The following is a 16,812-nucleotide window of genomic DNA, read 5'->3' on the forward strand; positions in this document are numbered from 1 at the left end:
CTAGTTGCAGGAAGGTACAAAAAAGTATATTAAATACACATCAGATTGCATGTTCCCAATCACAACAGCAAGACCAAGATGCATAAGAGGAACGTAATGTGCAACATAAAAATAAGCAGAACAGAATTTTTGAACCTGTACCTGCTACTTTCCATGACTATCTATATGCATCTGCTTGCAAATCCGATTTGCCTTTTTAAAATTGTGTGTGTGCCTGCTCATCAAGGCAAGATAGCAAATAGAACAGAAATAATGGCACAACAGTATTGTATAAGCATTTGCACATTTAAAATGTCAAAACAAATGGGCTGCCCTACAACTACAATGTGTGCCAGCCTAGTGGAAGCATAGATGTGGTATGTATTTATATTTTTATATAAAAAATATATACAGCAAGAATGGCTAACCTTTCTGGGCCTGAGGGCTGCAGTTAACCTTGACCAACCCTCTGGAAGCTGCATACCAGCAGTGCATGTGATCAGAAGTGTGTGTAGCCATCTCACTCGCTTGCACACGCACACACTCACATGCATATCCATTGATACTAGACATTTTTAGTATAAAAACATTAAATTCTTCCATAAAGCATTCTACTTTGCTTCAGGCTTCCATTTGCACCCCACTGTTCACAGCTTAAGTCAGCTTTAAAATGCACATTATGTTGATTTAGATTATTATTCATTCCAGGAAGATCAAATAAAGCATATACAATGGAAATATGTTGATAGTTTAAATAAATGAATGAAACATTAGTGGTTCAAGAGCAAGGAAGAAGATTACGAGGCCTCAGTTGAATTAATATGGATTTATTAAAGCATCTGTTAATAGTATTTTGGTAAGAATATAGCGTTCAGACCTTGGTTACTCATACTAGAACAGCTTACTACAAAAATAATAGCATGTATTATGAAGATGGTTTTAAAATATCTGAAGCCCTTGTTACTGCATGGCTTGAGGGAAGTGATTGCTTCCTGTTACCTTACCATGTAGAATTCACACTGTTGTTCTTGATTTTAAAAACCCTAGAGGCCTGGCTGATTTAATAAATCTAGGTGAACCAAAGATTCAAAGAACTGTAGAGCTGGAAAGGACCATGAGGGTCATCTAGTCCAATTCCCTGCAATGGAATATTTTGCCCAATGTGGAGCTCAAACCCACAATCCTGAGATTAAGAGTCTCATGCTCTACCGAATGAGCTACTCTCACTCCTAAATCCTGGTGTGAACTTATTCATTTATTTATCTTCTGCCCTTCATCACAACTTATCTCAGAGTGAGTTACAAAAAAGTTACAATATGATAAAACACTAAAATACTGTTAAAATCATCAAAGTAAACCCATATGGTTGCCTATACCTATCTCTGTAACTGTGTGACTACACAGAGATATTTAGAAGGCATGATGGAAGAGAAAGCAATTCAGCTGGAACTGAAAATGAACGGCATCAGCTCAGTCTTGGAGAGAGAGACATTCCTTAACTGATGGAACCAGCGCTGAGAAGCCTCTAATTTCATTTTATGGTGGTACTGTCAGAAGGACCAACCTAGGCTTGGCAGGACAATAGAGCAGGGTAGGGCCACCCATCTGTCAATCACCTAATGTCATAAAGATGTCACAAGGGTCTTGCAAAGCACTTTGCAAAGGGCTTTGCAAGACCCCCAAATCAGAAGATAGTCGGATCTAGGCTGCCCCCTGATGATACTGGGGAATGTACTCCATCCAATAACCAGTTCCTAAACTTATATTGCAAAATAACCAAGAATGTTCTTCTATTTCACTACTGCTACTACTGTGACCAACAGGGACCTTTAGATAGACCTTCTCAGTAGAAGTCATACAATTATACTGAAAAGGCACAGTGCACAGGGTTAATTTGAATTGTTGACTGGTTTCAAGACAAAAGAAAACATGATTTTTGTATTCAGTTAGGGGGTTTATTTTTATCATGGCAGTAATCAAGCACTTTTCTTTTTGTGTAATCTGGTTATATATTTTTTAACCTGTGCTAGGCCTCCAGGGGTAGAGCAAATAACCAACCTAAAATAAATTACATTCAGTGTGTCTGAACACCATTATTAATCCCTTCAGTGGAACAAAAAAGAATAAAAGCAAATTCCTAGTTTTGAAGGACAAGCTAAATGACCTTTATCAAATCTATTCTGAAAACAACAATTATGGTAATTATGTTGAAATACACAATTCAAACTTACTTAAAGGAATGAAAAACATACAAACTATACCAGGAATTATATATTGGTAAGAACATCAGTATAAATATTCGTTATAAATCTCAGCTATGAACTCACTGGGGTGGCTTTAACGCTTCACCTCAGCCTGCCCTCCTTTTCAATGGCAATAATGGAATATTTATTTCTTTAAAAATTACTGACAACTCTTCAGGATAAAAAAAACATATCAACTGAAAAAGTTTTTACCAACAGCAGAACATCTGCACTGTAGGTTCCTGTCATATCTGTAAGGGGAGGTCATTCCAGTGTGCGACACTGGTCTTTTTTATGCAGGTTGTCTTGTGAGTATTACCAAGAAAATATATGATAACTGCATTGCATACTATTCACTCTCTGTCCAGTTTACAGTAGGTGCATGGCTTCTGAGCAGGATCCCCAGAGGGAAACTGGATGCAACCCAAAGAGAAAATGCAAATCCATCATTTATACAGCACAACTGTTCAGTCGGCATAAAAAGGTAAAAATAAATAAAGAAGGCTACTGAATCCATTGTAAGATGGGCACTACTTAGACCTGAAAGCTTGATATTGGCACAAAAAAATACCCAAGTATGCAAAAACCTCTGGAGCATTCCATTTGCATTGGTGCACTAATTTTAGTACATCTTTGATAATGAGTACTGTTTTGTTTTGATAACATGAAAGTATCCTTATACATTAGTCATGGTCAAGTAGAAGCACTTCGGATATTGACAAGGATTTTTATATGGACACTTAACTTGGTCTGGTGTTGTTTTAGCACACTATAGCCCCATCTACCGTATTTCTAAGATGCTTCATGGAGAACACCCAAAGGCAGACAAAGCTGGCTGAGAGGTCACTTAAAAGTGATGTAGGTGCTGCTCTGCTGGTGGGGAGAGAAGCCTGCCAGCAATCCAGCCCTTACACTGCTGCAGGTCACCCACAGAAAGCTCCACAGAGATAGATGTTCTGCTGCCACTGAGGGGTTGCCCAGTGTTTCATGGGCAATGGAGGATCTGATGTAGTTCTATCAACCCATTTTTTTGTTACAATTTCAGATAAGACACTAGAATATAGTCCAACACATATAATTTTACAGAAATTATAAATTTGGGATTACTAGTACTACAAAAAGCTAGGATATGTTTGCCATACATTCATAATCACACTAGAATGAGTTTTTGAGTGCTAGTGTGGTCAGTAGAGAGATGTAATCATCTGGTTCCTGGTAATGCATGCTGATGTGCATAATCTTGCCACATTGATGAGTCTGATGTAATTAATTCCCTTCTGTTAACTGCAATGAGGGATGTGGGGAGAAAATAGTAGAAAAAAGTCCATGGACTTCCCACAATAGATGCAGTGAGCCAACAGGGATTGGGAAGAACCAATAGCAATATCATAGGATCAGTGAGAGGGGGAAGAGCTTCCATTGATTCATGGAACATTACATTATTTTGGTGATGTATCTGGGCTGGAAGGTGCTGGTAGCAGTGAGAGAAACCGTGTGCAAATACAGAAACCGTGTGCAGTTCTGTGGTTCCAAACCATTCACTTTACAATAATGATTTTCACCATTAAATTGTTCAATTTAAATGTTGTATTATGTTGAATGGATGGTTTCAATAGCATTCAAGTTTTAACAAATTAAAAATGAACATTTTATAAATACCTAAGTGAAATATTTTGACGTAATGTACCTGATTGTCATTTTAATGCCAAGCTGCTGTACAGATGAAAGAGTTTTGATCTCCACATTTGCATCAGCTGCAAAGAAAAGAAAAAGTCACATAAAAATAAGTTCAGGTAGGTAGCCATGCTGGTCTGACACAGTCGAAATAAATTAAAAAATTAAAAATTTGTCCAGTAGCACCTTAGAGACCAACTAAGTTTGTTCTGGGTATAAGCTTTTGTGTGGTATCTGAAGAAGTGTGCATGCACACGAGAGCAAACCCAGAACAAACTTAGTTGGTCTCTAAGGTGCTACTGGATATATTTTTTAATTTTTTAAAATAAAAATAAGTGTTTACCCATTTTAATCTAAATTTCTAAGAACTGTTTAAAAGATGAAGTTTGGTGGCAATCCATAATACAGTGAATTTAGTGAAAGCAGTAAATAATAGTTTTTATAGTTACAATAAGACAACACTTTGGACTATCTATGGCCTTACTTTTAACAACTGAACTCCACAAGCTTCCATTTTATGATAGATATAAATAACTGTCAGCTCATGGTTCACCACCCCTTACAACTTCATAAAACTGTCGAAGTGGCACCTTGCCTAAATATTGTCTGTAGTACTTGTGCACAATCCTATGGATGTTGCGATGGAATTCCAGGAGCCATAGGATTTTGCAGAGCCTTCTCCATGGGCTCTGAAGAAGCTTCTACCTGGCGGCTATGAAAAGATCCATAACTACTACTTCCCCACAGAGAACAGGGCAAAAGGGAGCACTTTGAGGGTGGATTTAAGTGGTGTCTTTGGATCTTCTTGAATCCAAAGCCCTTTCACCCCAGCACAACTCTGAAACCGTGGGGAAAGAATGCCAACCCTTTGGCTGGTGTCCTTTTCCCTATTCAAATTCTTGAAAAAACTAACAGCCAATAGGAGAGAGAAAATGGGAAACAGCACCATCATACCACCTACTGTCCTGACAGTGCATTCCCAGAGGACTGTGGATTTTGTGATTTGTCTTCCATAGCTACTAACCACTCCCAACACTGTTGCTCTGTCTAAGCACTTGTCCGGCAAACAGAACTTGTCATCAAGTGCTCTTCTCCAGTATTTGACTCAACTCAGCCTTTTGCCAAGTATGGGTAGCATCCAGTAAAAACAATAGCCTAATTCACTATAATCAAATACATATATGTATGTATTCATGACATAAATTAATGTGCAAAATTGTGGCTGGGTTGTCATTATACAGTAGCTATGTTTTCCTGTTCAGAAGATACTTGAATCAACTCTTTCAGAGCAGATTTTAAAATGGCTTGCAGAACTCTTCACAACTGAAGTAGACTTAATATTAACCAATGAGTGAAGCACTGGCGTGGTGTGGTAGTTCTTACGATTTTTCCAGGCTAACAATATTTCCATCCATTTATAAAAAGTGGTCCTACAAGTCTTTCTTTGTACTTTATTCAATACATTAGGAGCTCAACACCTCTACAGGGAAGGGGAGGAGGCACAAAAGCTGCAATTGTAATGATGCACAAAATGTACCTTGTTTATTCCAAGATACATTATTTAATTTTCCACAAAATCAATGTGAATCCTATTTTATTAAAATGTCTTGAAATAATGTGGCTTTCAGAACAAAAGCATCAAAGGATCAATTTTCTCAATAAGAAAACCATTTCCCCCTTAACAAAAGGCAGAGTATCTCTGAACTGTCAATCAGACAAAGAGGTGAAACTGCTATAGTAGTTAAGCAGAATGAATAAAATATGCTATGGCAGCAGCTCCCAAGCTACCAAATTCAGGGAAAAGATTTAAGTACACTTCACAGTTCAAAGAGAAATAAAAATTGCACAGAACATGTGTAATTCATTTTTTAAAAAAGAATTCAAACATTCAATTGGATGTATCACAATTCATATTTAATTTCAATATATGGTGACTGTCAGAATTCCAGACAGAGTCATGCTGAGAACTTGTGCTGAAGTTGCTTAACAATATTGGCCATTTGTTTTTCAAAACACATCCTTAATTCAGAGTTCACGGGCTTCTAAGCAGAATAAGGCAGCCTCCCTACCACCATACACAATTTTTTAATCAGATCTATTTTGTGCAGTTTTTAGGTATTCTATCAAATTTAGGTTCTAAAATAACCATTTAATAGTCTATTAAACAATACCAAAAAAAGTTTGTACTAATTGGACGTCGTTAACATTGATTAATTACAAGTCTTGGTGTCAATTTTCCCAAAAGGAATTTGACTTCCTCTTAGTGTTATCAGGGTGCTATTCTTGACATCTAAGAAGCACAACCTCTTGATCAGAAAGTAGGGCTGGTTTTCCACAATATAAATAGATATAGATATATTTTTATTTTTTAAAAAACCCCACTCCTTTCCCTGGTTTTCAATAATTATCTCTTCTGTTTTCTGCGACTAAATACTTTTATCCAATCTATTAAGTCTCCTTTTTCAATACCCTTTTTCAAATTATATTACAAGTGCTAATCCAATCCTGCTAATGTTTTTAAATGTTTGCATTGCTCCTTCATATATTCTATAAAGTTAATCCATTCATTTCTAATTTTTTTGTCCTCTTGGTGTCTAATCTTCCCAGTCAATTTCGCCATTTCAGCATAAACCATCACTTTCAATATCCATTCTTCTTTCAATGTGGTTCTTCCTTCCTTCCATCCCTGGGCAGGTTTTCCATAATTCTACAGGGCTACTTTCCCAACCAGAATTTATTCTCATTTAGAGTTGGATGGAAAATGTCTGAGCGCAAGTAAATGAGATCTTAGTACAACATATCTAGATGGCTTTAGTACAGTACAGTGGTTCCCAATTAGCTAAGTACTGCAAACCCACTGTTTTTCAAATTTACGACATGGACCACCAACTTTTGAAAATTCTGATACCTCTATGATAGTTTTTGTTATGTTAGTGGTACCACAGACCACCTGAGTGTGTTATGTGGACCCTCTAGTGTCCTCAGACCACCAATTGAGAACCACTGTTCTGGGAGACAAGCACAACTACTAGACAAGGGAACCACCATCTCCTTGGCCAGAGAAGCATTATCACTACAGAATCCACCTACGCTTCAGCACACTTTTACCAAAGGCAGTACTGCAAACATGGCTGTCCTGTAAGAATTGTTAACCCCCACCTCTACTAATCTAAATTAGACCCCAGGTCAAGTGAATCCCTGCCAGTGGAAAAACTGCTCAAAAGGTAGCATCTAGTTGGTACATAAGGGAACAAACTTTCCCCTTCTTTCAATGCTTCTTACTGAGTGCAAGATCATGCTGTCTCAGATGCTGAGACTACAAAATGGCAACCACAGTATTTGGTGTCCAGGTATGTGGAGCTCACTAGTATGAGTGGCATTTGTGTATGTTGTCATCTTCAAAACCTGAGAGCAGAGGATAGGGGTCTAAGGATAGAGGGAGCTGCTGCTGTGGTCTGCACCCAGATCTTGTCGCGCAGAAGGAAGAAGCTTGAGCAACTGCTGCTCTTCCACCTCCATACTGCAGCTACTGAAATAGGAACGACCTGGACAGGCAATGAGTCTCTCTCCCTGAAGCCACTTGGACTCAGAGGCTGTATCCAATCACCTTGATGTACTAGCAGAAGCTAACTTAAGGATTCCCACCAGTGCAATAGGACCTTTCCCCTTATCATCCCCCGTGCCCTCCCCCGCATATGCTCCAGAGGATCGGGAGAAATCCCATAACAGTGCATGGGGGAAGGAGAGAGGAGAGCTTAACCGCAAGAGTGAGAATATGAAGAACCTAAAGGCGGCCTTATCTTTATGTTTATCCCATCAATAGGAATCTGGATGGCTCTCATGCTGTCTTACAGAGTATGATAGGAAAAAAAATAAAAATAAAATCCAACATAAAACTAAAACTCAAAAGAAATATGGTAACAGTGGCTGAAAACAGCAGCTAGAACACAATTCAGTTTAAAAGTTAAATGCCTTTCATAAAGGTCAAGAAAACTAAAAAAAAAAGAGAACAATGAATAATCTTCTTTCCTAGAACACAAAATTCCAATCTCTTACAAATCTACACATAATAAAATAATTCTTTGTTCTTGCATCCTTAGATACCATCTAGCAGATGAGCAATCCTGTCCTCATGCTAAATTACTACTGGTAAGAATAAAGCAATTTCAAAACATAAAGGTCAATTTTTAAAAGTGCAATCCATGTTCCAGGATTTTCAGCTTTTATTGCTACCTTGAAAGGAGATGCAAAATAATGTCTATGATCTGTCCTAATTCTAATTACATGAGACGTATTCAGCTTGAAATATATACAGCTACTTATTTCTAAAATGACATTACATTTGCCAGAATTTTAAAGACTCTCTTCAGCTGGAATTGTTTCTCTATTAACAAAGTACTCCTCAGAGTTTTGAAGGAGGAAAAAATAAAACATGAGCAGCAGAAGTGCAGAGTCTTAGTTTTATAGAGCTCAGTAACCCCATGTAATCAAATGGTAAGCATGAAAATAAAAAAAACCCGTGGAAGACAACAAAGTAAGAAATGTTCTTTTAATAGCCAAATCCCAAATGGGACACACAGCCCAATTTATAATTATTGCTATGCTCTCCAATTAAAAGAGATGCTTTGTCCACTTTCACTTCATTGCCAAACTATGGGCAAGAACTACATGGAAGGGAGGGATGAGGGGAGATATTTTCCAGAAAAACACACACACACACACACACACACACACACACACACACACTGAGGTTATAATGTTTAGTCTTCTCTCAGGACAATCTAGCCAAGGAGGGTCAATCATTAATGATGGGCAGGAAATGATTTTCATTGTCCCACTTTTAGAGATCCTTTAATAAGAAATAAGATTTCAAACCTATGCCTGAAATATGCTACCCCCAACATGACTGACTGTTTTTGTATTTGATTTCTGTTGGAAGCCGCCCAGAGTGGCTGGGGAAATCCGGCCAGATGGGCGGGGTACAAATAATAAATATTATTATTATTATTATTATTACTCCATACCGAAACAAATATTTTAAAAACCCGATCCAGAGACATTTAGGATGCCTGTGAGATGGATCCTAAAATGAGTTTTGTCTTCAGCATTCTAATTTTCTGCGGAAAAATTTTAAATCATGCAGAGTGGCCCACCTGGTATTTCAAAAAGCACAGCCCAGAAATAGTTGTGCCACTCCAAATGTTACCTTATGAGTAGACTTATATGCGGGGTTTCATATATGTAGCTGGAAAATGTTGAGTCTACTACCTTAGCATCTTAATATATAGCAGATGATCTGATGCGAACATTGCTGTCAGCACTAGCAAGTACGCCAGTACCACCTCTAGGGCCAGCAGGCTGCCATATGGCAATGGAAAAGAGAAACAAAGAGGAAAGATTTTTAAAATCTGTAGTGTCAGTTTTGTTGTGGTGGTTTCAGCTCAGGAGTGATATTTAAAGTTATATATAGCTAGATACATGGATCATATTCATAAGTCACCCATATATTATATGAAAGACAGAGGCTGGATTTCCATAAGTCTTTTTTCATAGAAGCTTTAACTTTAAGCGCATCTTCCACATAAGCCAACAGACAGACAATATAGAGTTAAGTGTTGCTATTGTTTATTATAATTTTTAAAGCCCTGCAACTGTATAAATGTCAATACATTAGCTTATTATTCTCCCTCATCTTTAAAACGCTAACCGAAACTAATTTGATTTTTCCAGATTTGCAAATTTTATAATGGATTGAAATCCTGAGGGATTTCACAACAGCTGGATGAATTGTGTTATTCTAATTTCAACTACCCAAGGGTTTAGAAAGCTGCTGTAGTTTAAGATAATCAATTTCTCATTTCCAGAAACATGATAACACTGAATATCAATGCATTGTCCTGAAACTACTTTCATATAACACATTGATTCTATTCATTAAAAAGCCAGGCTAAACTATTGTTATACTCCCTGTTGATCAAAGCCTAGCCAAGGTGGGTAGGTAGAGGTGTGTGTGTGTGTGTGTGTGAGTGTGGGGGGGGCTGCACTAAGTAGTCTGCTGGCTTATTAAAACTCAAATCCATCTGCTCTCTTTACAAATAATTTGGGATACTGAACATCCTTATATCAGATTTCTTTTGCTCAATGATTCTCTGTGGTTTATTCCAATATATGATTCAAGGGCTCAATACAGAGAAGAGAAACAAGGAGCCATACTGTAACAAAATTGTCAAAGGAATATGTCGAAAATATAAAATTATATTTCATTTTTAAAACATTTCAATTTCCATTGATAGGTGGAATAAAATGCTCTACAGAAGCAGCGAATAAAAAAAAACATGTTCCAGCTACTCCTGAACCACAATGAGATGTAAATAGCTATGTGGTATTTCAGAGGGACCCTCCTTATTTTAGTGAAATCATGTGTGCTTTATGTCAGATTTATGCCTATTGGAAAGGTCTAAGAAAGCATTTTTTTTCCAAAAATGAGGTGACAGGGTCAAAGTGACTCTGCAAAAGCCAGCTAATGTTGAGAGTTACATGCTGTACCTGAGACACAGAGTGCAAGCATACTGGACCAAAGATCACACACAAAGTCAATGGCTGGGGAAAATATGCCACAATTTTGTATTGATAATGGAGATTGTTGTGGCATGGCAGCAAGGATCTTGGTATTGGGTGGCCTGACTTCTACCTGATGTTGTCAGGAATTAGGGAATGGCCCACCTCACTGTGGGTCATCCCAGTGGTCGCTCACCCACGTGGGTGCAAAGAGGCCAGCCTCAGTCCCCAGAGCTGCAGCCAAGGCCTTAGGGCATCGCTACCAAGAAACCCTTATGGGGATCCCCCTATTTGTCTATGAATTCTGTCCCTTGCCCCTCTGCCACCAACTGTAAGCTGTGACAAATACACACTTTAGAATAAAATAGTAAACTCAGTATTCTACAACCTATGCATGTTGCTATAAGAAAGGTGAAAACTTCATCACTACGTCATAACATGCCAAGATCTACCATCCTCCTATTATAATGTATTAATTATAATTATAGCCTGCTTTTCTTTCTCAGTCAAAAAGTGAAGGTCAGCTGGATCAAATCAGATCAACAGAAAGGAGCCTGCTATCTCTACCTGTTCCACTCAGTTACTGAGTGGATGGCCACTGAGGGAGACTCAGAAGCAAGAAATGTGGCAGTTACTTTTCAGTTGACCATTGGAAGCAAAAAAAAAAAAACCAACAACATGGGAGAAGAAAATTTACCTTCACATTCTCTGCTGGTGAAGTAACATTCTGACGGTGTCTCAGAAAGATGCAAGACAAACATTTCCATTAATACTGCCAAATCTGCAATAAAACCAAAATGATTAAAGCACCAATACCACAAACTTTCCTTTAAAAAAGAATTCATGTCATGTTTTATGATTTGTGTGTGCACAATTTTGTAACAGTAAACTATATATATATATATATATATATATATATATATATATATATATATATATATGCCACAAAGTAAAATGCAGAACTATATTAACCAATTTGTTTGTTTCCCTTATACCCTGCCTTTCCACCACAGAACCAAAGGTGACATATGTAGCTGGCTCCACTCCATTTTATCCCCTCGATCACCCTGGGGGATAGGATAGGCTGAAAGAGTGAGTGACTCAAGGGCACCCCGTGAGCTCTGTAGCTGAATCTTAGTCCCTTTGATGTAAGCCAATACTCTGACCACAGCACAACAGTGAGTAGAAAATGAACCAAAATTAAAGCCTACAGGCAACTAACAGTGCAATCTACTACATATGCAGACAGAAGAAAGCCTCACTGGGGTTCAATGAGGCTTACCCCCAGTTAGGTGCTTTACAGGATTGCAGCCTAAAGCTGCCTATACGACTGCATGTTTATTCACAAAAGCATGGCAAAAGTAATTCAAAACAGGCATTCTGTTTTTGTATTCATAACAACATTCCTGGTTTAAATTAAAATTTTAATGGCTTCTCTGACAATCTATTCAGTGTAAACTGAAAGGGAATCGTTTGTTATCCTTGGATCCTCTAAGGATTACTTCGGAATTTGTTAGACAGTTTCAACATAAAGAAAATTAGCTGTAATTAGATTGCACTGCCTACATTCTTCTATATAGAGGTTCTGAGGAGGGAAGTTTGGCCTTCATCTTGCAGTAAAGGTCAATGCACTTTAAGAGTTTCTGTCCTCCTTTGTGAAAAGGCGTTCCAACACAGTTACCTACTTCCTTTTGCATCTCAGCAGGAAACTTTCCAAGCTCTCCATGGAAGTCTTTTGCACTTGTCTTACTCATCTAAATGAGTAAGAAAGCCCTAAATGGGAGAAGAGTTCTATGTTCTATGCACACAGCATAGTTGAGTATGATTGTTTTTCATTCTTTCATGGATAGTTCCCAAAGTTATCTTTGCAAACACAGGTTTGCCTAGAGCAGGCTTTCACCAACAGAGTTCACTGACCCCTTGACGAGCTTATAAAGTTGTCACTGACCCCAACCCAAATTCTTAGGAATGTAAATGAAATGACATCCAGAAATATCAATGTATAATCAACCTTTTTTTTTAACCACCAATCACCATTACTAGGAATCATAAAATGGGGAAAAAATAAGGAATACTGTTGCACTACAAAATCATCTATTAAATACAGAGGTTCCTCATTGGCAAGGGAGATGCACTCTGTACATATTAATGTTCTTTATTCCTGAGGCTTGTTGCATTTCCACACTGTCCCTTGTGGCAATCTTTTCCAACCCTAGGCTGTTTCTGACCTACTTTGGAATTCTAGATATTTTATTCAGCCCCTGCACATTCACATCAATATCAACCACTTTGGGAAATCATTGCCTAAATAATGTATAATTCTGATGTAGTAATTCATTTGGAGTAACTCTATCAGGGATTCTTAGAGGGGTGTTTAGGATATACTGCTATGGATACATGATGTCTACAGGCACTGCAGTAGTCTGCAAGGGATTCCGGTCTGATGGGAGTTGATGTTGTCAGGCTTCATGTCACATTTGCAGACATCTTTGGAACGCATATTTGGTCTACCAATGGGCCTGGTGCTGGAAGCCAGCTCCCCATAGAGCAGAGGAGAAATAACCGCTGGGAGGAGTTCAGAGAGAAGAAACGCCATGGTGCGTCTGCAGCAGCACAAGTGGACACCTTCATCTGCCCCAGCTGCAACAAAACATGTCTCTCCCACATTGCTCTCTATAGCCACAGCAAGCACTACAACCCAGCAACAGTTTGACTTCACCTCAATTGTCGCTTGAGACAGGCATATTCCAACAAGTTTAGGATATAGCAACATATAATGCAAGCTGGTTTAAATAAATAAATAAAATATTTGTACCCCGCCCATCCGGCTGGGTTTCCCCAGCCACATGTCTTCCCCTTTGACAGTCCTCAATCATACCTCACTGAATCATCAATATAACGTAGCAAGGATAAGCAATTTCCCTTTAAAAATAATTATACTTACTGGTTCCACTCATAACAGTAGGTTTGTTTTCCATGATTTCACAAAAGTGTCTTTGAATATTGTCAATCAATTCCAGCGGTTTATCTGGATTATTTAAAGCACATGCAAGCTTGCTAGCATCAACATCTAAAATGAAGATGAAAATATTGCTATGAAAGCTATGGTTTTACTTTAGCCTAAATGACCACAACAATCAGTGAAGAACTTAGTAAGTCTGCCTCAAACCAACAAAGCTCTTATACAAGGAAATACATAAAGATGTTCACAGTTCATAAGAGGACTGGACTGTGAAGGTGAGTTGCTTGGCTCAAGCAGCAGATGGAGGCTGGGAGGCACTCCTCTCCCCTCCCACCTGGCTGCTCTGCCTATTTATACCTCATGCAGTATTAGAATTACTAAATATTACCATAGTAACAGCAATTTCCTGAAATTAAAAGTCCTGCTTTTTACAAACAGGTGCTTAGAAATGGCTCTTTATGAGCCTCCAAGCAGCTTTCAGTGAATTTCTTAATTGTAAATATCAAAGTGATCAAGATAATTTCTCCCTGCTATTATCCTCTACCAAGTTCTTGTTTGTGCAATATCGTACCTGTTTCTAGGCTTTAAAATTGCCTAAATTCATTTTAAGTACACACAATAAAACATTTCTGTAGTCAGAGTTTTAAAACTTTGTTTCTTTAAGATACTTATTATTCCTGCTTCATTTCAGCATTTTAGTATCCTATTTAATATTCAACTTCCTAAATGAAATCATCACTTGCAAATGCCGTTAGCCTTTTTTTTTTCATTAAACAGAAAATATTTGCTTTCTGTTTCTTTCACTGCATAAAATGCATTTCAAAATAGTGTTTGGACTTTAATAATTTATACTTAAATTGTTTTCCTGTCACTGGAATTCATTTGACCAACCCAGAGTATTTCATGAAGCTGTTCAACTAGTACAATTCTTCTAATCTATTCCATATGCACATTCAAATGCCAAGTAATTACACCAAAAGGCTTCATTTCTCAAAGGCCCTCATTGGTACAAGCCTAATTTAGTTCTTCATCTAATGTTCACTTCATGTAGCCAGGCACAGGGAAAAAGAAGCTTCTTACGCAGGTTAGATTGTTGGTGATGATGAAAGTCCTCTGGTCTTTTCTCCCTGTATGATCATGACTTGTTCCCACTGTAGCCACCTGCTCTTGGTAACTTTGCATGAGGAAATTATTTCAGGGTGTAGGGAGCTTAAAGGTGGAGCCTAAACCCAACTACCAGTCCTGCTAGCCAAGGAGGAATAGTTATTCATTTCCTACTTTCAACACCTTTTGTTTATATCTATTTGTAAGTGTAAGGTATTCCATATGTCTTATCATGCTTCTCAGGATCCCACTTTTTGACTCTAAATGATTGCCCTTTCCATTTATGAGAATGAAAGGTGGCAATAATGTAAGATTAGAATGTACTTAACAAGAATAGCTTAGAAAACACAATACTGTGTCTCTTTTAGGAGACAGATTCAATTCAGGAACACACCAAGAAACTTGCCTGCTTAAGCAAAGTATAAGATTATAATATACGGTCACCAGAGGCAGTTGCCTCACTTTGACAGCCCTGATTCAACCCCAGGCAGAAAGTACTAGGGTAGGGAAAGGTTTTCTAGAACAAAACTGAGTTTTCTTTATATGTTATCAGGTGGGAGGGGAAAACTAATTTGTTCCCATATTCTGTTTTCGCTCAGTTTGATTTTCATACGTAAAGGAATTGGGTCCTAGTATCTGATTGCTTTTATTATAAAAACCCTGCTGTGTTTGTATTAAATTCAAGGAACAAATGTAAAGTCATCCTGTGTTCAATTTAACACTTGGTAATGTACATGTATTTTAACAAAAATGTTAAGCCTAATGGATAATGTGCGCATCTTAGAATTGAAAGGGAAAAGCACAGTAGGCACAGATAAACCATGCAATCCCGGCAGGTTTTGAATGCATAAGACTCTTCTTAGGGGAATAAATGCTGTCTATGGGGACATGGGACACATTCAGTAAAATTCCTTGATTTGTGGAGTTAAGCTCCACAAAGACTTTTTATTTTATCCTCTAAAGAGTCTTAAGTGTCTGAAATGCATGCCGTTATTGTACTGTTTGCCTGGACACAAATACCTGCACCTACTGTGTTCTCTCTTTCACAAGGGATTTTGCTTGGAGCTACCCTCTCCGTGACAACACCTTATGATTCAAATGTGAATGGATACAGATCCATATTGCATCTCAATGATAAAATACAAACCAAGCAATGCAAACAGAAAATCAAGAGATAAAAATAAGAAAAAGTATCACAAAGGAATATGGTAAACTCCAGCTGCCATACAGATATGTTTAGCTCATATTCTTCAGCCTCGTGAGCCTTTCAAAAAGGTTCCTCCAAACAAAGATTTATGCATAGCCTAACACACAACCACAACCACAAATTAATCTAACAATACATATTTGTACTTTTCACATATATCACTCCAGTAAACAAGCATATTATACCTTGCCTTGTGTCAGTTTTTCTTGGAAATTCAGCAAGATAGCATGTTGGTAAAGGATATGACGAAAACATGGGCCAAGGATATGGATCATCACCCTAAGGGAGAACCACCAATAATAAAGTGATGTTATAGGTAACTTACTGATGGCTTGTCTATTTCATTCTGTCCTTTGAAGAATCTGCACTCTGTACTTACAGGAAATATTCAGGTATTTCATGCATTACCTACATATACAACATAGTGCACTTGACACTGTATTTTAATGCTATCAGTGTAATGAGTCGGGATGATTACACATCACAACTCTTTTAAACCCACTCAAAGGGCAGTAGCTGCAGTTAGGCAGAAGAGGTTCAATGGAATAATCAGCTCTAAATAAATGGTAGAAATAATAAATAAATCTCAGTTTGCAGCACTTATCCCAAAGAGGCTAAATGTGAAGAAAACTGAAAAGCACATTTACAACCTTATGCAATATTCTTGGAGGCAAGATTCGTTCTGTTGGTCCACCAACATGATTTATTCTAACAAGAATATGGTTTCTCTCTACTGATAGGCCATCAATTATAAAGTCTCTGCAACAAAACAAAATAGAATTGCATGTGGAAATTGCCATGAGTCTCATGATTCTCAAGAGCTAAATTACTGAGAAAGTACTTCAAGCCTGGTTGTTAGCATGGACACTGAATTGCAGTTTTGAACAAGCTAACAAAATCCTGGCACTGGATTCAGGGGAATTCAGAGGTAGAAGAGAATGCACTATGTGCGCTTTGCTTATTCTTTTTTGACCAGAATATAGTACAAACTACTCATTTTATGGAATTCAGTATTTACTTATGGTGCATTCAACAACCTTAATGGTTTTTGAGATAATATACCAGCACTTCCCAAGATCAAATTA

General features: G+C 37.8%; 1 protein-coding gene across 4 annotated transcripts in view; it reads right to left on the bottom strand.

Annotated features, from left to right (window-relative positions):
* TBC1D32 (TBC1 domain family member 32) overlaps window positions 1-16,812 on the bottom strand; it is a 66,225-nt gene that overhangs the window by 11,853 nt on the left and 37,560 nt on the right. For all 4 annotated transcript variants that reach the window (XR_004426226.1, XM_033143705.1, XM_033143704.1 and 1 more), the window contains 5 exons: window positions 16,378-16,486; window positions 15,913-16,006; window positions 13,399-13,524; window positions 11,152-11,235; window positions 3,910-3,976 (listed from right to left, as the gene is read on the bottom strand). Coding sequence is in view for 3 of the 4 variants with exons in the window: in XM_033143705.1 (XP_032999596.1) it covers window positions 3,910-3,976; window positions 11,152-11,235; window positions 13,399-13,524; window positions 15,913-16,006; window positions 16,378-16,486 (480 nt within the window). In the remaining variant the exon portion in view is untranslated. The remainder of the gene's footprint in view (window positions 1-3,909; window positions 3,977-11,151; window positions 11,236-13,398; window positions 13,525-15,912; window positions 16,007-16,377; window positions 16,487-16,812) is intronic.

The sequence above is a fragment of the Lacerta agilis genome, chromosome 3 (assembly GCF_009819535.1).
Source record: "Lacerta agilis isolate rLacAgi1 chromosome 3, rLacAgi1.pri, whole genome shotgun sequence".
Taxonomy (NCBI): Eukaryota; Metazoa; Chordata; class Lepidosauria; order Squamata; family Lacertidae; genus Lacerta; species Lacerta agilis.